Source organism: Neolamprologus multifasciatus, chromosome 22 (genome assembly GCF_963576455.1).
Source record: "Neolamprologus multifasciatus chromosome 22, fNeoMul1.2, whole genome shotgun sequence".
NCBI lineage: Eukaryota > Metazoa > Chordata > Actinopteri > Cichliformes > Cichlidae > Neolamprologus > Neolamprologus multifasciatus.
Window position 1 is genome coordinate 5558536 of NC_140459.1, and position 23813 is coordinate 5582348.

At 39.5% G+C, this 23813-nt stretch overlaps 2 protein-coding genes across 5 annotated transcripts; one reads left to right on the forward strand and one right to left on the reverse strand.

Annotated features, from left to right (window-relative positions):
* Nucleotides 1-720: 720 nt before the first annotated feature.
* Nucleotides 721-17260, reverse strand: slc39a7 (solute carrier family 39 member 7). The gene is made up of 9 exons (XM_085147930.1): nucleotides 17116-17260; nucleotides 14309-14929; nucleotides 12654-12822; nucleotides 11783-11863; nucleotides 11515-11649; nucleotides 11191-11301; nucleotides 10244-10440; nucleotides 4749-6949; nucleotides 721-3173 (listed from the first exon to the last, which is right to left on the reverse strand). The coding sequence occupies exons 2-8, from the start codon at nucleotides 14918-14920 to the stop codon at nucleotides 6695-6697; spliced, it is 1560 nt and encodes a 519-aa protein (XP_085004056.1). The 5' UTR covers nucleotides 14921-14929; nucleotides 17116-17260; the 3' UTR covers nucleotides 721-3173; nucleotides 4749-6694.
* Nucleotides 17261-17437: 177 nt separating this feature from the next.
* Nucleotides 17438-22681, forward strand: LOC146492725 (major histocompatibility complex class I-related protein 1-like). Of its 4 annotated transcripts, XM_085147974.1 has the most exons (7): nucleotides 17539-18199; nucleotides 18870-19136; nucleotides 19506-19784; nucleotides 19955-20257; nucleotides 21471-21575; nucleotides 21750-21767; nucleotides 21876-22680. In XM_085147974.1, exons 1-7 carry the CDS (start codon nucleotides 18151-18153, stop codon nucleotides 21887-21889), a joined length of 1035 nt encoding a protein of 344 aa, XP_085004100.1. In that variant the 5' UTR covers nucleotides 17539-18150; the 3' UTR covers nucleotides 21890-22680. The 4 variants fall into 4 exon arrangements, 3 of the variants coding, with proteins under 3 accessions (XP_085004101.1, XP_085004100.1, XP_085004099.1); XR_014871841.1 differs by having other exon boundaries at nucleotides 21471-21767; nucleotides 21876-22681; XM_085147975.1 differs by lacking the exons at nucleotides 17539-18199; nucleotides 21750-21767; nucleotides 21876-22680 and adding an exon at nucleotides 17438-17516 and having other exon boundaries at nucleotides 21471-21664.
* The last annotated feature ends 1132 nt before the right edge of the window (nucleotides 22682-23813 follow it).

Below are 23813 nucleotides of genomic sequence, written 5' to 3' on the forward strand. Positions count from 1 at the left end.
GCTCCAATGTATAGCACAAAAAGCACAAGTGTCCATTATTATTATTATTATTATTATTTTTTTTTTAAATGTATCTTCATGGTGTTATACATTTTTTCTCCCTCATCTGTATTTATGAGTCATTGATGTCGGACCGAAACTACAGAGAATAATGCGTCACTGCATTTATGTACAAATAGTTTTTCATCTGTGTGAAACTCTTGACAAATGTAACTACCTATGGCACATGCTCAAACTATGAGTGCTGAAATGCACAGCCATTACAAAGAACAATATCTTTTCAGAATGTAGGTGTGAGCGGTTTTACAAGGAAAGATAAAGATCAACACGGAAATTTGAAAAATACATACCATAGCAGGAACCGCAAAAGATATTTAAAGAGTTTTGCTGGGTGTAGCTGTGACGTAGGCTAGAATCATGGCGGTGGTCAACGACGGTCCAGGCGTGGGATTTCTCTCGTGGAAATATACTCATTATTTTTTCCTTTCTATTGGTAGGTGGCACACTGCACTTGTTGTTACAATACGGCTGTGTGCAGGCAAGAGTAGGACCCAAACGCAAACTCGCAGAGACAAAAAGTAAACTCAAAAAACACAGCTTTATTGCTGGCGTGGAGTGGGACACAAAACACAATACAAAACTAGACTAAACTAAACTAAACTGGGAAAAACTAAAGCACAAGGAGCCACAGGGAAAAATCACACAGCTATGAGGGAGGACGCAACACTGACAAAGAGAAACATGGGGCTTAAATACACTGAGGGATAACGAGGGGGAATGAGCCACAGGAGGAGAGCACAGCTGGGAGTAATTAGGCAGGACGAGACAAGGGAGGCAAAACTAGAAACATTAACATAGGACAGACTGTGAAAGTAAAACAGGAAACACACTGACGGAACACATGTAAACTTAACAGACTGGGGAGACAGAACATAGGGACCTGAAACATTGAACAGAAAGGCACAGTAGACACAACATGAACATAACAACGCCACAGGGGAAGAGTAAAACAAAATGCAGGAACACAGGACCTCTTTTAAAATAAAATGGGAAACATAATGAAACGCAAACATGACAACATAAGAAACACAGACATGAAGCACATGAAGGACAAGGGAGACTTAACAGGGGTTGGATACACAAGGGGAATCTAATAAACAAATGAAATTAGATAACCTAATGAACAAAATAAACTCAAACTTAAAACGCTGGGTCAAAAGACCCGGGATCATGACACTTGTGGCAAATAAGCAAACTAGAAGACTGGCAATCTGGCTGGGTATCCAGTTATGGAAGAAGCTCAAGAAGAGCACATCATAATGTTTTTTACTTTTTGTTTTGTGAACAATTGCCTCAGTATTTTTGCTCCACTGTATAGCACAAAAAGCACAAGTGTCCATTATTATTATTATTATTTTTATTATTTTTATTTTTTTAAATGTATCTTCATGGTGTTATACATTTTTTCTCCCTCATCTGTATTTATGAGTCATTGATGTCGGACCGAAACTACAGAGAGCTATACGTCACTGCATTTATGTACAATAGTTTTTCATCTGTGTGGAACTCTTGAGAAATGTAATTAACTATGGCACATGCTCAAACTATGAGTGCTGAAATGCACAGCCATTACAAAGAACAATATCTTTTCAGAATGTAGGTGTGAGCGGTTTTACAAGGAAAGATAAAGATCAACACGGAAATTTGAAAATACACTTGAAAGAACACTAGTTGTCCCGTAAGTATCATTCAAAGTAGGATGTCTATGTGCTATTCAGATAGTGTTAAACTCGCCATAAACTAAGCTCATAAAGTATTGCAGACTGAAAGAGAAAATTAACTATATTATAAATAACTGAGATTATATTTTTGAAAGAGCTTTATTGCTGACAGAGCAAACTGTGATTTGTGTATACGTGTGTTTGCCTACCATAGCAGGAACCGCAAAAGATATTTAAAGGGTTTTGCTGGGTGTAGCTGTGACGTAGGCTAGAATCATGGCGGTGGTCAACGACAGTCCAGGCGTGGGATTTCTCTCGTGGAAATATACTCATTATTTTTTCCTTCTGTTGGTAGGTGCCACACTGCACTTGTGGCAAATAAGCAAACTAGAAGACTGGCAATCTGGCTGGGTATCCAGTTATGGAAGCAACACATTAACAAGAGAATTCTGAGTAAAACCAAAGTTAATTTCCCTAGTAACTAGTTACTTTGAAAGTAATGAGTAACTTGAAGTAACTGAGTTACTTTTGATAGAAGTAACTAGTAATGTAACTAAGTTACTAATTTAAAGTAACACTGCTCATAACACATACATACAGGGCCTTGGGGGTGGGCACGTTATACAGCGTCCAGAGGATGGTCTGTGTATTCAAACCCCCCTCTGGCGCTGGTGCCCTACCCTCAATTTTAAATGCATATAGACACTCCTGGGTCCAGGTACGGTTTGCCCCTCTGGGGGCAGGGGTACCCGGACCTGGGATATAGAGTATGTTTGGGGAGTGTGAATGTGTGTACAGTGTCTATTTGTGTCTGTCTCCACATCGGGCGAGTGCCGAGTATTTGTTTGTGTATATGGGGGTGGGAAAGCACGTTTGTGTCTGCGTGCGCCTGTTCGTCTGTGTCTATATGTCAGCTTCAGGGTCTCAGGAATCAGGGTCTTAGACTCCACCTCTCTGGGAACATCTCAGGCTCTCCGGGGTATGGAGGCTTATCTCCCCTCACCACACTCCCTGCCAGTGGCTGATACCCTCAGACGTTGGTGTGTTGGTGGTTCTTGGTGTCTGGGGCTGGGCGCTCATGCATGTACCAACTCACTCCTGGTGGCCGATTGGCGGAGCCTGGCGCCTGTGGCCCGGCTGGGCCCCTTCCGGGGGGTGGGGTTGCATCAGACCTCTGGCCTCTGGGCCTGAGGCCCGTCCTCTCTGGCACAGCTGGCTGCCGGCAGAGCCCGCGGGCATGTCACTGCAACCCCCTCTGGCCTCTGCTCCGTGGCTGCTGGGTGACCTCTCGTTTGGGGCTCTCCTCAGCTCTTCCCAGGAGGGTGGCATGGTTGCCCCTGTGGTGGTCCTCCTCGGGTCCTCGTATTCTGGGGCCTCTGAATGTCTGGGGCCTGGATCTCCTCCATACCTGCTTCATGCCCTGGGAGACGGGGCTATGACTCCCCACACTCCCTAGCAGATCGTTACATGGAGAAAGCTTTTGAATGCAGCGTGCTGATCCACACAGGTGTACACACAGGTGTGCACAGACACAAACTACATCTTTTTTGGCTGCTACCTCAAAGCACATTGTGCGCTGTCGATCTTGCTTACTGCACAATAACATGTAATATTTAGTATCTACTGTTAGCTAGTTTATTGTGTTGGTGTTGTATTTATTATGTTGCTCTTTTTTGTTTTTTTTCTCTTCTGTATTTTATCTCCATATAGGTGATCCAGGTGTTTTGTTTGATTTTTTTTCTTACCCCCTTTCTCACCATCTCTTCTCCCTCTCTTTCTTTCAGTCTTTCTCTCTGTCCTATCCCCCAGTCATGTCTGTCCTGTCTGTAACAACCGAAAATCAAATAACATAAATACATAATTATAATAAAGGCCAATCAAATGGACCAATATGGCAAGCCCAAGATGATCCAATTGGTAAAAAAAAGCCACTTGGCATCTTTCTTTATGGGTACGTTAATGGTATGTCAGTCTTTTGCTTGCATGATGATTAGTGTAAATAACATGTGCAGAATGTAGGTTAGATATTTTCAAGAGAAACACATTTATGCCACTCCTTTGATAAATCAGTCAGTGAACAGTCAGTGAATGTATTTCTAATCTAAAGCTGCAATTGGAGATAATGGATTTCGATAGTGGTTATCAGTGTCGACTGTTTAGCCCGGCTATCTGCTTCGGGCTCACATGTCTCTTGACACCAAGGCACATGCACAAATGGATCCCTGTGAGTGCCTCCCACACCAATCTGAGATGTTATTCAATGATAAAATGGTCATAAACATCTTACACATAAAAATCTATAAGAACATAAAATTCAACACACTCTGTGTCTCTGTTTATTTACAGTGTGATGCCAACAGATTAGAATTCTGAAACTGGAATTATTTATACATTAAATTGTTGTCCTACAGCATAACAAAGGAATCACTTTATTAGGCTCAAAATCACTTCAGAGCAAAGTGATTTTAATTTTACTGATTGAACAGGTATTCTCTGTGTCTTCTGTTTTCTACTAGCTTGCAATACCAGCATTGTATAGGAGACTTGGCACCAGATTACGTAAAATATATAAAAAATAAATAGACATTTTCTGCATCACCAAATTAATACATACAAATTCTAGCAATGCAGGCACAGTTTGCATTGCTATAAAATTGCAGCTGGGCTTCATTCTTTATGTTAGTAACTTACATCTTAACAAGGTGCACAAATAAAACATATAGCCTCAGCAGATAATCCAAATTTATATCACACTTATTATATGCCGTAAATTAAAAAAACTTCTAGATGAGCCGAAACTCAGAACATAACCTTATTTTGACCAAGTTATGTGTTCAGCATAAGTTACCATCGTGATTTATCCAGGTAGAAATAAAAGAATTTTTGTAACACAGAAAATTCTTGACTTTAAGATCAACACCTTGCTTTGTAGCAGAGCCCTCACACCCAAAGACAGCCTGTGTAGAGTAGGATGACTGAATTAATCAGCACAGAGCTAAATGTCATGTCACATTGTGACAGTGTTACCTTACTGTTGTTTAAAGCTACCAGTTGTATAAAGATCAATAATTTCTTCAAAGATTTCGTAGGTTTGCGTGCATCAACAGGCCCAGTTTGTTTTTGTTTCAAGCTTTTCCTCGTTTTAAAACTGCATTTTACGAAATGTTGTTTGAAGGTCGTGGAGCAGGAAACACCAGATTAGATCAGCTAAGTAGGTCAGGCGGGAGTGACCTGTTTGATTGGTAGGGTTTGGTTACACAACAAATTGATCAAATCTAGTGGCAAACCGCAGAGCAGCCATTATTTATTTTATTTTGGCAAAATAATAATTATTAATTAATTAAATAATTATTTATTTATAAATAAATAAATAAAAACATTTATTTTGGCAAAAGAAATGTTTATTTTGCCAAACAACTTGCCTTCTGAGTCTATAGTGAATTCTAAAATAACGAAATAAATAATTGCGATTAGCCATTTTGCCTAAACATGGTTAAATCTGGAGATTATGGTCTAAGGAGCTTGGAAAGAAAGTGACTGAACCCTCATCCAGGATTATTTTCTTATAAAACCAAATGGCCTATTGGCCGTGCACCTCACCACATACACCAAGGTGTGGAAAAAGGCATGGGTCATTCTCAGCAGAGGTTTTGGTTGAAACCATTGTGAAACCTTGTAGGTTCTCAGTCATCTAGGTCAGATTGTTCTGCCACAATCTACAACTCTTGTGAAATAAAAAACTAAACCCACAAACACACAAGTGTGTTGCTTCACAAGTCTAGCAAATGTCCTTTAAGGTGCTTTTAACATGATTTGAGGACGTGAGATCTGTCAAGCACAACAAATGCTGCGCGAGACATCTCTTACTCCCTCTTGTGGTCTTTTCTAAAAACAGTCACAAAAAACATCTTGACGCATGCTCAACCATCCAGGTAAGTAAATCTCCAAAAGTTGGTTCTGTTCATCTGAATACGTCCAGATGAACAGAATCAACTTTTGGAGAGTCACAAAAAACATTTCTGTGTTTGGTAACATCACTTCTAACAACTTAAAACCATTTCATTATAATCTTGTTATGGTCAATTACAGAATATACAGAAAAATCATCAACACTTTGAAAATAATTACCCTTTATTGAGGATTTCACAACAGCTGCAAGTGTTTTATTTATTCTTTGTCATCAGCTGAAAAAAAGAGTTTGGTTAGGAATGTGAAAACTGCTTCTACTTTAACAAACAACCAGGTGAGAGTTTAATCATTTCAGAGTAATTATGTTGCCATTTGTAGCACATGCGTAAAAGCCACATTCACTTTTATTGTGTGGAATGTAAAAATATTGAGATTTGGTACATTCAAACTAAACAGATATTAATCAAGTAGAACAGAGAGAGCCACACCAGCACTGTCTTCACTCTTTCACTCACCAAACCCTGAAATGAACAGAAGACCTGTTACATCTTAAACTGATATGGATTCAGATGGAAAATGTTTCTGACTTAGAGGGAAGTTACTTGTCAGCTCAGCATGTAGTTAGATGGCGGCCGGATGGTTGATGTAGTGAAGATGTTAAGATGAGTCCACATCCACGTCCTTCCCTTTCTCAAAAATCCTTCCACTCATGTTATTTCTTCCAGCTGTCAGTTTCTTTAGTGGAGCAGTGTTAACAATCGAGAAGTTAGCTCTACTCCTCTCAAAAACCACAAAGTAGTTATACAAATCAGGGATGTGCGCATGAACTGCTAAGAAAAACAGACACTACACAACAAAAACATCAGTTTTTCCACTTTCCATCAAGTAGTGGCGTTTGTGCCAAAATACAACTCAATTAAAAAAAAGAAACAAACAAGGAAACACAGCTTTGACAAAAATAATCCACATGATCTCTACGTGAAAAGGCTTTTTTAACCCTTTGACCTCTTCTCTCTGTCTCTCCATCCCCTGTGCTGTAAGAAGTCTGTGCGCTCTGCAGCGCCTCACTCGTACTCCGCGATCAGCACCATCATGCCAACTCCGAACAGCAGGGCAAGAATTTCCATTAGAGACTGGCCGAAACTGGAGCGGCCCGCCAGCAGCTCTGGGAGCACCGTCACTGTGGCGATGTAAACGAACCCGCCGGCCGTGAAGGGCAGGATCCAGGCGGTGGCAGCGGCACCCACACCTTCAGCCAACAGCGAGCAAGCTGTCCCAGCCAGAGCTCCCAGAGCGGTCAGCAGCTGTAGACACATGGCCTGCAGGCAAGGAGGGAGAAGACAATGCTTCATTAATTTTCTATAGTTTTAGATATATTTTTAAAAATATTTTAAAGAGAACCAGAATATTTTGGTCACCATTCTTAATCCAGTATATAAATGTCTATTTTTTGCACCAAATACTAGGTAATCTGCACTAAAAATAAAAAAATATATATATTTAATTACTATTGAAAAAATAATTTTTCTATTTTAAAGCTAAAACCAGAGATAGGAGTTTATTCAAATCTTACAATTAGCTTTAAATATGTTGCATATATTCCAAGAGTACAGCTGTCATACTGTGCATATATCAAGGGCTTTTATTGTGAAAGAAAAGTGCAAGAGGAAGCTTGTTTTGCATCTGTGGACCAAAGCAGCTTCCCTGTACATATCAGCAAAGAGCACAGCAGCATCACACAGTCAGGGTGAAATTGTACCAAAAATATTTGTTTGGCTTGTTTACTACTTTTTGTCCTTATCTGTACTATAATTTTAATACATGCACAGTACTCTGCTTTGGTAACTATTGTCCATGATGTAAATATGTAAAAATTGTGTGTGTTTCTGTTCCGTGTCTTGTTCTGTTTGTGTATGTGGTTTGTTTTTTTGCTGCTGATACAACCAAATTTAACCTTGTGTGACAATTGAAAGATTAGTCTATTCTCTCCATTTTCAGCACCACTGTGGAGTTTTACAGTTACAGGACTTTTTGGCCTCTATACCAAAATTCAAGAGTTTCGTGGTTCAAAAGCACAGTTGCCAGCCAGACTACAGCAGGTTTTCCACTGTGTTTTATGGGGAAGGTGGAGCAGTGGCTTCACATATTTAATGACTGTGGATGCTGTTTGGGTTGTCATTTAGAGACTAAACTGACCACGAGACAAGATGTGTCAGTATGTGGGTGGATAACCATTTCCTGATGAACACACTTTACAGTGTAAATTAGAAAACTGCATGTAGACAGGCTGTCTTTGTTTGAATAGTTCTTATTAATTCCTCCTTGTATGTAGTAGGGCTGGGCGATATATCGAGTTTTTAAAAAATATCGATATATTTTCATACGAGATATAAGATGTGACAATATCCTTTATATCGATATAGTCTATGTTACGTTATAATTATACTTGTGGAGCCACAAGTTTGCCTCTCTTTCGTCCACTTTTGTCTCTGCGCAACGTTACTCGGCCTCGCCTCTCCTTCACTGAACACAACTCCCCCTCCTCCCCCATAGCTTCACCTGCAGGCAGCGACAAGATGGACACGGCAAATCTCCGTTAGCGAGTTGTGGGGCTGGACGGCGTCAACGTCTTAGCGAGCTAACCGCGCTAACGAGCTAACCATGCTAACGACGTGCAGCCCCTAAAATCCTTTCATTTTCTCAAAAGTTGACAGCGCGCCTTATGTATGAATTCTGGTTGTGCTTACTGACCGCGAACCGATTTTAGGTGGTACACGGCGCTCAGCAATCTGTCAAAAAATGTTTTAGTACGACTTTGGTAAGCTACGGAGCTGCAGCGCTTGATGGATTGTCGGAGCATTACGGCTACCGTAGTCTGGAGACTCGCGGAGTGATACGTACTGTGCTTCAACGTAATATTACCGTATTGTGTGTGTATAAGGGTCATAAAGAGGATTTCAAACTCAAGGCTGTCAGTCACGCAGTAGAAGTTGGGAACAGAGCAGCTGGGAAATCTGTCTTTGTTATTATGCTCAGCGTCTGTTAGTTTACATTTTGACTGCACAATTATGAGCTTTTTGTTATGCACAAAAACAACATTGTTTTCTTTTATTTATGGAGCATGATTATTTAATAAATGCTGATAATTTATTTTTGAGTAATTTCTTCATGTAAATTATGCTGTATGTAAATAAAAATGCCTGTGTGACATCTGGGACACAGTGTGACTAAGAACTCTCTTTTTGTTCTTAACTTACGGCTTTAAAACAATATCGAGATATATATCTTATATTGCCACCCAGCTAAAAAATATCGAGATATGAATTTTAGGTCCTATCGCCCAGCCCTAGTATGTAGTTGTTGTTTTCTGCTTGTTTATACTTTGTTAAGTATACTGACAAGTGTGTGCACCAAGGTTATTATCGTTAACGAAAACTAACAAAATAACGAAAACTAGAAGTGAAAAAACATTTTCGTTAACGGAAATAAAAATAAAAACAAAAAAAGGAAAACTAACTAAAACTATAATGAGTGTTCACAAAACTAACTAAAATTAACTGAATTTATAGCAAAAATGTGTTTAGTTTTCGTTGATGTGTGCGTGTCATACAAGAGTCAAGGGTGAAAATGAAGTTTAGTTTCCAGATTTTTTTCTTGCTGTGTCTCATTATGCCAGCAGGTGGCAGCACGTTAGTCGAGTCGTCTGTGTTGCTGCTCCGTCCACGCGCAGAATCATGTCAGGAAAAGTCGGGAGAAAGCGCCAGAGTCCAATTTGGGATTACTTTGAATATGACTGTGTTTTGGATAAAGCAAGTGTCTTGTAGTGGAAACAGACAAATTATGAGGGACATTTCTAAAGGGAAAAAAGTCCCACAAACCTTAAAGTGCACTTGAAAAGCTCACACAAGAAGGCTAACCTAGCTTACCTTGAGAAGGTAAGGGAGCACACTCAACCCTCATCCCCAGAAAACAGAAGCTAACCCCAGGCAAGGCAGCGTGATGCATCCCGAGACAACAGGACGGGGATATCTACACAACTGTGTGAGTCAATTACCTTCAAAAAGTTTATCAATTCACTTGAACCAAAATTACGAACACCCGGTGCTGCGAGAGTTAATAGTCTCATTGGGGCCAAGATATACATTTTATAGTTGCCTGGTATCAGTGGTTGTTCATCTGCCTTTATTTATTTAAAGAACCCATAGGTGGGAATGTGAGTTGTCTGTCTCTGCGTGTTAGCCCTGCGACAGACAGGCGACCTGTCCAGGGTGCAGTATGATAGCTGGAATAGCAACATACCCAAGGATGAGCAGAATGACTGATATGATGAAACTGGGATTTTGTTACACTTAATTATTGCAAACACAACTAAAACTATAACTGAAACTAATCAAAACTAAACTGAAACTAAGGATTTTCAAAAAATAAAAACTAAACTAAACTAGCAAACAATTGGTAAAAACTAATTAAAACTGATATAAAATTGAAAATCTGAAGTCAAAACTAAATAAAAATAAAAACTAATGAAAATTGCAAAACTATTAAAACCCTGGTGTGTACACTGTGTCAACGACTTTGAGACTTTTTGCAGCTTTTTCATATTTGGTGGTTACCTTCCTCTTGGTGCAGCCAGACTGGACGAGGATGGCAAAGTCTCCGATCTCATGTGGGACCTCGTGGAGCAGGATGGTGATGGTGGTGACGGTGCCCACAGCTGGACCAACCAGGAATGAAGCTCCAATTGCCAAACCATCAGTGAAATTATGTGTGAAGTCAGCTGCCAGGTTTAGGTAACCAGACACCTTGATATCTGCATTAGTGAAGGAACAGTGAAGACCCGAAAAATATGTAAAGTGTTTACTGGCTCATGGATTGATGCAAACAATGAGCTTTTTATGTTTCAAGATTCCCACAAAAAAACATAAACCCAATAAAAATGTGAACATTCTTTCCTCTCACACGCACATTAAAAACTTGATTCCAAACAGATTTTGAAAGACCAAGAAAACATGTTTGCAGCTTGGTTCTGTTTTGTGTTACACACAGCTGATCTCTGAAGCTAAGCAGGGTCGGGCCTGGTTAGTACTTGGATGGCAGACTGCCTGGTTCCAGTCTGTTCACCATCTCACATGTGAACATGTTCTGTTTTATCCGCAACTTCACATTTTTGCAGATTCCAGACAATCAAGAATCCAACCTCCGTGCCACGTTAATTCTATTCCAGTTCCATCTAAAGTGGGAATTTGGAAATTCAGAGTTTGCCAAAGGGAATTTTCCCCCTTAAAAAGTCAGAGCAGCCATACCACAACCCAACTTTACAATCCAAGATGGCAGCAATGTGAATAAACACTAGAAAATGGCATTTTTACTACCACTATTGTGTAGTTATGACTCGTAAAAATAAGCCACACACAGGCTGACGCACACAGTGACCAGGCTCTATCAGTGAACGCCCTGCAGCAGCATTTTTAAGAAGCTCAAAGAAGTGTGGGTGTGTGCAGGTTCAAATTCTGTTTGAAATCAGTTGCTTCAGCACAGAAACTACACTTCAGTGCTTCACCTGTACTCTTTTTCTCCTCTTTCTTTGATGGTTTCTGATCTTTGCTTTCTTTCTTCTCCTTCTTCTTTTCTTTTTCCTCCTCTCCATCACTGTCCTTCTCTTTGGCAGCAACTGAAAAAGCCACACAGAACAAAGTTCAAAACACTTACAGAGAATAAAGCTGGGGAATCTAGTGAACATGCAGTTTTACACAAGACAGACTTCTGAACTGAAAACAGCAACAAAATAACATTTACTACAAGCAGAAATCTGTTTTTTTACGAAACTGATCTTTTAGGGCAATTTAAAAGAGTTTGATCAAAAGAAGAGTTTCCTCCAGCGTACCGTGAGAGTGTCCATGGGAGTGTCCGTGGCCATGTCCTCCCTTCAGCAGACGCACAAATTTTTCCACCACTAGGAAAGCGATGATCCCACCGAGAACCCAAAGACCCACAGACATCATATGACCGTGGGCCGCTCCTATACAGGTAGGGAATAGGGAGCACTGCTTCATGAGCTCTGCTTGGCTTTAGAAACTGTTTTTTTTAAATCACCCGCAAATAACCAGACAACACAGGCAACATTAAAAAAAGGAAATCCCATTAATGCATACCGTGAGAGTGGCCGTGGTCATGCGACTCTTCAGTTGCATGCGAGTGTCCATGATCCCCATCTCCGTGATGTGAGTGGGGCTCTGTGCAAAACAAATATGACACGAGGAGACGTCAGAAAGAAAGTGAGGATCGTGCTGCTGTTTTTCTCTCTCAGCTGTTTCACAAATCTAAAAGTTAAAACCAACAGAGACACCGAGCTGCTCATTTTACCATCACGGGCAATTATGGCTTTGACAGGAGTGCCAAAGCTGTAAAGGCACCAGTATACCCTCCGCACGGGTAGCGTAGCACGCCGCCGCAACATCATCACGCAGTCGCTTCTATTTAGCCGCTGCAGTATTCTCCTGAACGACAGGTGTCGCCACTTGGACAATAACACCACATAAGTGCTGATACAGGAAGAGAAGAAGTCAAAACCAGACGCAAAGACTTTGCCCAACTACAACCGTACTTTTTTCCACAAAGTGTCATATTTTCTAACCGTTGCAACATCTCTCGCTGTATATATGTGTTTACTTTTTCAGTGCCCGACGTGCAAAATCACTGGACTGAATATCACTGTAATCAATTAAAAACTATTGTCTCTGTCATACGATCTTTGTGATTAATGTGAGCATAATTGTGTGCTACATTGTAGCCAGTGCGCCCCAGGGTGGCTGTGGCTACAATGTAGCTTGCCATCACCAGTGTGTGAATGGGTGGATGACTGGATATGTAAAGCGCTTTGGGGTCCTTAGGGACTAGTAAAGCGCTATATAAATACAGGCCATTTACCATTTTTGAAACACTTTATAAATACTTAAAACCTTCACTTACATAAACCTACAGTAAAAAAAAGAAAAAGGAAATGAGAATGGAACTCGTACTCACCCAGAGCATGTGGTATGAGGTGGAGGAAGGCGTCACCCAGCAATCCACCAGACGCGAAGCTCAGCAGCACTTTGAGCAGATTCTGGTGCTGGTCGCTGTTGGACTGAACTGGGATCAGAAACAGGATGAGGAAGGGAGCTGCACTAATGAGCAGGGTGGCTCCGACAGCCTGCAGACAAAGATGAAGGAGGGAGTTTAAATTTCAAATGCTTTGAAATTTGAAATTTCAAAGCATTTCAAATTAACTCACTAAAGAAGAAACATGAAGGAAAATATATAAACTAGGAGAGGAAAAAAAAGGAAAGGATACAAATATAATATAAAATATAAGGATAAAATATAATATTCTGAGGTTTTCAGATCTGTCAGCACAGAGCTGATGACTGGAAAACAAAACTAAAGAGCTTCTGGCTCAGACAGATACAGCACCAAGGAGCCATTTGGATGCCGACTGTAACTCCAACTTTGTTCTTCAGTAGTAACAATGCACCACTGCAAGGCTGTGAGTCATTCAGAGAACAGACAGCGCATTCAAGTTCCTCAAAATAAGAAAAAAACGAGAGCCAGGGAAGATACAGATAAAGGCACACAATAAGTTGCATACAGATATCACCCGGTTGTGCAAAACTCCACAAGTCAATTCGTTATGAGATCATAACGAGTCTGATTTTGTCTCAAGAATCCTGCTGCTTTGCTGCACAACTATAATTTGAAAAGAATGTAAACCATGATCAACAGTTCGCAATAACAGACCTCACACTACAAACTAAGGCTTTAAAAAGCAATTTCATTTATGAAGCCTTTGCTGCTTGGTTGGGATTGACACTTGGCTTGAGCATCATACTGTGTATCTCACTACCAGCTTTGTGATAGTATCATAAAAGTGTATAACAAAGGTTAGCATGTTGTTTTGAAGAGCTTTGATGTTGTGCTGGGAGCGGTGGATTGCCATTTGTGGAAAGATTGCAGTTTGCTTTTTATTATCACATTCTTGTCTGTTCATGCAACACATCTGAAGTAATGCCAATAAAGGTGTAGCGCGCTCTGACAGACCGACCTGCAGTCTAGGAACAGTTGCAGAGTTTTGTGTAAAATGGCAAACGTTTTTCTTTTCAAGCATCAAGGAGATAATCAGAGAAAATAATTAATGACATATTTTGTTTGATTTGTAAACATATTGTGATGACTGAATTTACAGCGCAGTAAAAGGTTGATGTTTCTTCTTTACACACAAAATGTAATCGGATTAAATACATGTGATTACTGGCGATGATAAATGGTAAAATGAACATTTGTTAATTATCTAAATAATCTGTGTATTTTCATATTGTTTTCTAAACTGTTTTTTTTTACTAAAATAAAGTGTATTTAACAAAAGTACTTATAAGAGTATAATAATATAGCTTTTCTTAGGCTGTGGCTATGACCCATTTATTGTTATTATTCACAGAAAATTTTGAATCTGACATTTGAAGCTGTGGTTTACTGGAGGCTTATGAGACAGACGTTTCTTGTCTTCATGCTTTATAGAGTTTTACTGAGATGTGAACATTGTATCAACATACTGAAATCATCAGCAGGAAAAACAGGTGTATGCCACTATGATTAATTTGTCTTCAAACCCAACTGCTGAACCTAAACAAGCAGTCACTCACCTGTGTCCAGAGCTCCACCATGTTCCTCTTCTCTTTGCCCGCCTCCCTCTTCGTCCTCTCCCCTCCGTGTGAGTGCTCGTGTCCACCTCCCTCCTTGTGTACTCGAACAACATTCTCATGATGAGCATGCTCATGTCCGTGATCGTGAGAGTGCCCATGTCCGTGATCGTGTCCGTGATCATGAGAGTGGCCGTGGCCATGATCGTGGCCGTGTCCGTGATCGTGGCCGTGTCCGTGATTGTGGCCGTGTCCGTGATCGTGGCCGTGATCGTGGCCGTGTCCATGATCATGGCCGTGATCATGAGAGTGGCCGTGGCCGTGATCGTGCCCGTGTCCGTGATCGTGGCCGTGCCCGTGATCGTGCCCGTGATCGTGCTCCTCTTCCTGCAAGTTGGCCTCAGCGCTCCACTTGCTTGCTCCATGGAACATCTTCACCTGAGAGCCATGGGAGTGCCCATGGTGGTCATCCTCGCCGTGTGAGTGGCCGTGGTGGTGGCCGTGGGTATGTCCATGGTCACCATGGGAATGGCTGTGAGCAGTGGCTAAATGGGATGCTAACAACAGTACTGCAGATGTTGCCAATGTCAATGCCAGCAGACGTACACAGCCCATATTAAAACCCTGGGATGTAGAGAAAAGAGAAGAAGACATCTAATAAATAAAAACTCAGCAGCATCAAAACTGAAGCCAAAGTGAGGGTGAAGAAACAGAATCTCAGTTTAAACTGTCCAACCAAATGACATTAAGGAAATCTTTAAAGGTTTGATGCAAAATTAACTATGAAATTCCCCTCTGTGGACAGTTTCCACATCGTTAAAAACAGAAGGTCAATCTGTTTGTAACACTGCAGTTTAATTTTCTTCAGGCTTAAGATTAAGGCTGCTGACAGACAGGGAAATGCAGCTGATCACGGTCGGGTGGACCACACTCTGAGTCACTGAACTGGACCTCATGACTCCGTTTGTGTTGTTATTGCCTTATTGAACAATTGTCAATGAAATTGTAATACTTTACTAGTCTCATCTATATTAAGCAGCTTGGTAACCAAGCTAGCATCAGCTGATAACTACCACCTTCTACTCCAAATATATTAACTTCCTGCTCCAAAAAACTAACATGGCAAAAGTCAAATACAGAACACTGAAACTTTAACAAGAAGAATCCAAGACCAATGGGTGATGCAATAATGGTTATGTTCCTCATTTATATACAGTTATGGCTGTAACTCAGAGGGCATGTTTACATCTACACTCAAAGCTTCTCAGTTAGTCTCAGGCCGTCTTTGTAGAGCCTACAACATAACCTGTGTAAGTTGCTGAACTCGACTGGCATTTATGCTTGTGCCTGGTGCATTATGTGTTAATTTCTTTGTGGTCATGTCCTGATGTTTTATATATGGTGGTTTACAATGATAGATACAATGTTGGGACTTCTTTCCCTCCTGGGTGCCCACCCTTTGTTTTGATCGTTTCTTGCAAACATATGTGTTAAGCTTTTTTCACTTCTTTATACATTCCCTTTTGTTTCACCAGTCTCTCCCCAGGAATTTGCTGACATTTGTGAGTCTTTATATTGATGCTATGATTATTCTATTCCTTATAGTGAGATGATGATTGTTATTCTCTTACTGACAAATTCAAAAACTGAGGCGAAAAATTAGATGAAGGAATTGACTGTACTCAACAGAACAGTTAAAACAGTTGTGCGCTGCGTAGAGCCGATGTGTAGTTAGGTACATGTTTGGTTATGTTGTAGGTTATAGCATAGGCTTCAGAGGGGTTTGTGGTTATGACGTAGGTTTCCTGTTGAAGCACAAATCCCCAGTCACTCTTTGTTGCACTGTCTACGCATGTTCAGACAGTGCAAAGTTATTGAGCATAGTCCTCAATGTTATCTTTATTTAATCAGTAAACATCTGACCATATTTTAGGATCACGTTCTGTTCATGGTGGGTTTAAAAATCACAAGAAGAACAGAGTATGAGTCAGAATCAATCTTTGGCCCTAACAGTTTGTGTGACATCCAAGGTATTTCAAGAGGAAATTAGAAACTACGCATGTACAGACAGTGCAACAACTTACTGCAGAAACGAGCACTTTCTTTAAATGCAGGATCCGAGCTATTCTCCAAGATCTGAGACGTCAAAAACTAAGCCTAACCTTGTATTAATATATCACTACGCATGTCATTCCGTGCGTCTTAGGACGCATTTCCAGTAAGAAATGGGATCCGCACCAAATGTGTCGATTGATTAGTGAACCGATCAAGATAACAGCGAATTATCCTTAATTCGTCAGAGTTTGCATGAAGCCGTTGCAACTGTCCACTGATGTGACTCCAGACTGAAGCTCTTCAGATCAAAAATCAAACTTTGTAGCTTGTGTTTTTTGTGCTTTTAGCTGGTTTGCTTTGATATAATACTGTAATATATCGCTGCATGTGTATGTATGTGCACCAGCATCTGCTGATGTGTGCTTGCAGCCGTATCATTTTAGCTGTGACGATACAATGAAGTGAAGGTTTGACTTTGATTGAGCTAGCTTTGTCTTCTCTTGTGATTGTTTATTTGCTCACTGTTTGGTGGGTGAAAGTGGATAATCCCTGTGGAGAGCATCAACTTTAATCTCAAAGTAACCAGCAAAAGCCGCTCAAAGAGGACCACTGACCGCAGGTTTCAATTAGCTGTTAGGAAAGTCTGCTAGCTGGCTAGCTAGCTAGTTACTAAACTTGCTAGCATGTTGCTGCAGCAGAAGCAACATGTCTGAATGCAACATGATAACAGAAAAAAATAAAGATTAAAATCTTACCAGATCGTGCCAGATATGTCGGCCACTTGATAACCGTCTGTCCTGGGCTCAGAACTACCAATATTTCTGCCTACGTTGATGATGCTGGTGGCTGAGAATAAGACGTGGCATTTACTCAACTAAACTAAACGAAACCTCGCGGGAACGCGTTCCATTCAAAGTCTACCTCCTCCTTTCGTGGTGCTTTTGAGACACCTTTTTACTCACTACTTAGATTCAATTATATTTTTATTGCTTTTTTAAAGCATTATAGTGGCATATTAAAACGTTTAACTCAAAATAAAAAGAGTACCATTTCTTCTAATTTAAAGGAGATAACAAATTATCGCGAGATATGTGATACCGACAGCACCAACCCGGAGACAAGGAGGATATAAACATCGTGACTCGACTAACTGAAGGTTTGTTTATTTATGTAAAGGAAGGAGACTTTTTTATGATAGAGAGGGAGTCTATCATGACATAAATAAACAACAATAATAATACAGATTATACACATTTATATTTTATTAATTGTCAGATAACTTTTATTTAAAAGCGGAACATAAAAAGAAGTTGCTTTAAATCCAATGATAATAATCGTTTGATGAAGCAGTCACTGCATTATAAATCGCATTTTAAAAAAAAGTAATTAATTGAAAATAAATTTCAAAAAATCTACATTTTTAATCAGGAGGACAATGCTTTTGTCTTTTAGGTCCTAAAAGTTACTTACAGTAAGACACATCCCTGACATATGCTGACTTATTTTAACGAGTTTTTGAAATAAAAGGCAGATGTGGTAAAATTGGCAGAAAAGCTCAACTGCTTAATCCTAAAAAAAGAAAAGAAAAGAAAAACAGAAAAAAAGGCAGCTTATTATGCAGTGCTTCACTTTCGCACTCAGCAGGATATGTTATGACAGGTCGGCCGGTGTGTTTTGCCAGCATCTAAATGTGACGTTATTGGTCAGAGACGCTTTCACTCTCTCTCTTCACATTTCTTATCAGCGGCCTATTTTAGCTCTATAGGACCCATCTTATTTATACAAACAGGATGAACAGCCTGTGTCTTTTTCTCCTCTCCTGTCACGTTTCATCTGCAGGTAAAATTATCCCTTTTTATTTCTGTAAAGCACGTCTGTGCTGCAACAGCTGTTATTGTCCTTTCTTCCTGTATAACGGTACTCTGATGCTGCGTTTTTAGTTTTACTTTCGTCTTTAATTTTATGATCTCCTAAATTACAATTATTTACACGAAGTAGGAAGTTAGGAATAGCTCATAAATGCACTCCTGAAACATCTCCTCCTAATTTAGTTAATATTATTGTTATTTAATCCGCAGTTATCACGAGGAAGAACTGCTGACATTGTCAACCCGTTGATATCGTCACACGCAGTTCCCATTAATGTAACTAAATTAGTTGTATATCAGAAAGAAATAGTAAACCTACTCCTTCTGGTGCTACGGCTGCTACTACTATTGAGTTTAAATGAGAATATTAGTACATAATTTGTTATTATACCATATTTAAACACTGGGGGGCAGTGTAGCCAACAAAGCGACAATCTGCTATTTTAACCTGAGTCCTATATAAAAGGAGATAGACGTATATAATACAGATATGATAGATTTGACTTAGAATGAAATTAGCTTAAAATTCACGAGAAGGAATTTTTTAAGAGCAATAAATACTGAATTATTAGTAAAATTTCATTATAAATAAATTCAATCTTCCATTTGTGCTCTAATGGCTGACATGTTTTCCTCAACAGTGAAACACTCCCTGAAATATTTCATCACTGCTTCCTCTGGGATCTCAGACTTCCCAGAATTTGTTGGTGCGGCTTTAGTTGATGGGGTTTTAGTGGGCTACTGCGACAGCAGCATCAGGAGAGCTGAACCCAAACTGGACTGGATGAAGGAGTTAATAAAAAAAGATCCTCAGCACTTGGAGTGGTACATGCAGAAGTGCTCTGGGAATCAGCAGGTCTTCAGAGCCAATATTAATAGTTTGAAGAAGCGCTTAAACCAAACTGAAGGTACACTAATATCACCCTTTACCTAAAATGTTGCTCTTTTCATTCACACACACAGCGAGACTCATCATAATTTATTTCATATTATTTGGAGGTTTTCATTTACACACCTGAAACACTCAGTCTTAGAGGGATGGCAAGAAAAATCCCTGCTATATACAAGGTCACTGTCACTGTGTACATCAACAGTAGCTGAAGTAAATGGTTACTTCCAAGGACAAGAATAATAAAGATGAGAATTTCTTTTCCTCTTATGATGCAGGTGTTGTTTTGATGGTAAATATTGACGACTCGCAGCAGGATTGACCTTTCTGATCATCTTTAACCATCCACAACTTTACTGGCTCTGCATTCTCTCTCTCTCCCTGTCAGGTGTTCACATTTTTCAGAGGATGAATGGCTGTGAATGGGACGATGAGACTGATAAAATCACAGGCTTTAATCAGTATGGTTATGATGGGGAAGACTTCATAGCGTTGGACCTGCAGACACTAACATGGATTGCTCCTAAGCCGCAGGCTGTCGTCACAAAACTGCAGTGGGATACTGAAAAACCCCGATTAGAGCACAACAAGAACTACTACATCAACAGGTGCCCCGACTGGCTGAAGAAGTATGTGAAATATGGGAGGAGCTTTCTGCAGAGAACAGGTAGAATTACATATGCTATTATATTTCGTTGCAAAAGCTTCCCTTTCTGTTTCTATTCTACAGCACCATTTCAAGGAAAAGGAACCAGTGCATAGACAAGCATTTCATCAATGATTATCAGCTGTCCCAGATAAAGCCTCTCTCTCTATTTTGTTTTTATCTTTTCCCAGTTCTTCCCTCAGTTTCTCTCCTGCAGAGGACTCCCTCCTCTCTAATCAGCTGCCATGCTACAGGTTTCTACCCAGAGAGAGCCATGATGTTCTGGCGGAGAGGCGAAGAGGAAATTCATGAGGGTGTGGAGCATGGAGAGATCCTCCCCAACCACGACGGGAGCTTCCAGATGAGCGTTGAGCTGAATGTTTTATCAATCAAGCCAGAGGACTGGAGGAGGTACGATTGTGTGTTTCAGCTCTCTGATGTTAAGGAAGACATCATCACCAAACTGGACAAGACAGCGATCCGGACAAACTGGGGTGAGACAGGCTCAGGAATTAACTTCTGTATATCAAAGTTTACAACACCATCATATTTAAAAAACAAACAAGATAAGATAAGATAAGATAAGATAAGATAAGATAAGATAAGATAAGATAAGATAAGACTTTATTGATCCCACAACGGGGAAATTTTTGCATCACCTCAGCTCAGGTACAGATATCAGAAGGAAATACAAAAATACAAATAAGTACAATCAATGAAAAAAAGTAAGATAATACACTATATACAATGGTAGCATACACAGTATGTGATTATGGATATAGTTGGAAATATGGAAGACATAAACTATATAGCTTGATATAGCTATTGTACCACTACTATCCCTATTTATAGACACACACACATGTACACACTAAATATGCATATGTATACATATACAGACATATTTACCTGCCCATGTCCGTACGCATGGAAGGTCCATTATGCATGAAGTGGTGACCGTGGATGTTGACAGTGTCCAGTGACTTATGACATCGTGATTGAGGAGTTATAGAGTCTAACTGCTGTTGGGATGAATGATCTGCGAAAGCGCTCCTTCCTGCATCGAGGGTGTTTCAGTCTCTGACTAAAGGAGCTGCTCAACCCACTTTCCCAAAAGCCCCAAAAACAAACAAACTCTGAAACAAATGTCTGCATGAAATTCTTGAGTCAACAGAAATTCATTAGTGATGTCATTTTAATGTCAATAAATTACAACTATATGTAATGTAAAATATTTTGCACAGTGTCAGAGGAAACAATGGAAACATTAATTAGGATGAAAGGGAGTTTAATCTGCTAAAGTTTCTCAAATGTGCCAAATCTGATCGTAGGCATGAACCAATATAATAAACACCAAATATTGTACAACCTCATCCTATAACCATGTATAGAAGAATGGTGCTAACATTTACACTAAGGAGAAGTTTGATGACAAAAAAGCCAAAAATGTATAATTAAATCAGGCTGAAGCAGCATTTACAGTTACTGCTTTTACATTGTATACCATCCTAAACACAAACACAATTTTTCTTCTTTATGATCCAAACAAACTGAGATCTGGCCACTACAGATCTCATGAACCACACCATTGAAGAAGAAAATGTTCTTCTTAACCGCATACAATGTTCAGAAGTGATGCATTAACACTGGAAACAGCAGCTTGGTTTGGCAGCAGTGTGAATGATCTTACATTTTGGACCTTTTCAGTTTCTCCCTCAGTGTTTCCTGTTGGTCCTGTTGTTGGAGGTGTTGGAGGAGTTTTACTCCTCCTGGCAGTCTTTGGTTTCTTCATCTGGAGAAGAAACAACAACGGTGAGATTACAGCAGATTTTACTCCAATAATGAATTTGGAATTTATGCACGTTGTATTATATGTACTTACATGATAGTTTTGGTGATATTTTTAGTGAGTTATTTGATAATTTGGCTTTGCTAAACTCTGTCATGTTAATCATTTTGTTTTTCATTATTCTGCCTGTATTTCAGGGTTCCAGCTTACAAACAGTGAGTAATATTAATAAAATGCTGCAACTTGTTTTTACTTTGTTAGTAACCGATACTCTGTTTACTGTAACAGGAGACATTTCATTTTCTGTTCTCTGTTTGTCTTAGCGGGGGAGCAGTGACGGTGAGAAGAAGCTGAGTGAACACCGAGTTTCATCACATTTTCCCAGAAAGGGAAATATTTTCATTTGGAGAGTGCTGATGACCCACCAGCTTTCATTAGCTGAACATACAGTGTATGCATAGAAAGATGCAGCTTGCAGGTTTGAAGAACAATGCAAATGCAAAGCGTTAAACCAGTGAAAGTGGGAGAGTTATCTGACTGTATGGAGGACCAGAGATGGGCAGTAACGCGTTACAAGTAACGAGTAAAGTAAGGGATTACTATTGCAAAAACGGTAATTAGATTACCTTTACTTTCCCGTAGGAACGCTGCGTTACTGCGTTACTAAAACTGTGATTTTCTTGTGAGAATGTCACATGACAGTGACGTAAGCGAGTGTGATGTTCATGACAACAGCTGTGTGCAGATCAACAATGGATCATATATCGAGTGCGGGAGAGAGTATGAGCGTGCAGCGTTTAAAGCGTGGAAGTACTGACCTTACTTTGAGTTTGATTCCATAAAAAGTGACAAAAACATTAGTGTCCGTTGTGCGTGGGAAGAAAACTTCTTTTTACAGCGAAAAACCCCTAAACTTCCAAGCAAGCACCGAGTAGCTACGACGTAATGGGAAACTCACAGAGAAACTGCGGTATCCTTCCACTGACTGCTGCGGCACACCTGCACCAGGATAAACCTCCGCCTACTCTACTCCTGCTTTACAGGTGAAAATAGAGCAAAAGGACCGCTAGTCTTTGACTTTATTTATTTTCTGCTGTGTTTTACTTTCCAGCACATAAAAAAAAATTATATATATATATATATATATATATATATATATATATATATATGTGCTGGAATGTGCAGAAAATAGGTTTAAATGTTAAACTAATTTCTTCAAGTCAGAGAATGGTGCATATAATTAAAATTTTGCTTCATGCATAAAGTTAAAAGATTAAAACTAATAAAACAAGTTTTAAAAAGAGACTTTTCCATTTGATTACATTTTGTATGATGGATTATGTAGAAAAAGTAGAATTGGGCTGAAAGATCTATCGCTTTATCACCTATTCAGGTTGTAAATCATGTTTTTAAAAAGTAACTAAGTAACTAAGTAACTAAGTAATTAATTACTTTTGAAAATAAGTAATCAGTAAAGTAACGGGATTACTTTTTTGGGGAAGTAATCAGTAATTAATTACTGATTACTTTTTTCAAGTAACTTGACCAACACTGTGGAGGACAGCCAAACAGCTGCTTTACATTTTGATCTCAGTAAACAGTTTCCTGATGAGTTTATAATCTCAGTCACTAATTTCAAGTGTTACAACATGATGCTCGTTCAGAAACTAGGGTGTGCTTTAGGATGGGCCTAAATTGTGTAGTTAGCATAAAGTGCCTCATTTCTCTGTCCACTCCTCAATCAGCAATGGCCAAAATGCTCCGTTTGAAGATGAAGATGATATTGATAATGATATTTAAAAAAAATATTTAATAAGCGTATTAAGTGTGTGCGAAGAGTTAAAATCCATTTTTGTTTTCTGTGTTTTTTGGTACATGTTCAGAGTTTTTACAAGGTCTGTTTCCTTCTAACCAGCTATTTATTCAATATGACGTAAACATATACGGTACTGTGCCCTGCATAGAGAGTTGCACATGATTGTTTAAATATTTTTCAACCTTTATTTTGATAAGAACTTAATTATTATACACAGAGATAACATGCACAACAAAATAAAAGAAGCAGACTTTTATCCTTTGCTCTGTTGCTGAATGTGTTTGTCTCTGTTCTAAACCTCTGTTGTGTGAGTTTAGGCTCATTTGAAAACAACACACATCCATCCTGAAAATAAGTTCTGTCCAAATCGAGGGTAATCCAAGACATTAAATACAAAAATTTAATTATAAAACAAAAATTAAATTATGTGGATGCATAAATATCT

Excerpts from the sequence above, each read along its gene's own strand:
- slc39a7 (XM_085147930.1), bottom strand. The coding sequence starts at position 14,920 with ATGGGCTGTGTACGTCTGCTGGCATTGACATTGGCAACATCTGCAGTA. Across the intron at positions 12,823-14,308 it reads TGGTGGAGCTCTGGACACAG|GCTGTCGGAGCCACCCTGCT; the intron begins GTGAGTGACTGC and ends CTTTGTCTGCAG. Across the intron at positions 11,864-12,653 it reads CCTCATACCACATGCTCTGG|AGCCCCACTCACATCACGGA; the intron begins GTGAGTACGAGT and ends TGTTTTGCACAG.
- LOC146492725 (XM_085147973.1), top strand. The coding sequence starts at position 18,151 with ATGAACAGCCTGTGTCTTTTTCTCCTCTCCTGTCACGTTTCATCTGCA. Across the intron at positions 18,200-18,869 it reads CTGTCACGTTTCATCTGCAG|TGAAACACTCCCTGAAATAT; the intron begins GTAAAATTATCC and ends TTTCCTCAACAG. Across the intron at positions 19,137-19,505 it reads GCGCTTAAACCAAACTGAAG|GTGTTCACATTTTTCAGAGG; the intron begins GTACACTAATAT and ends TCTCCCTGTCAG.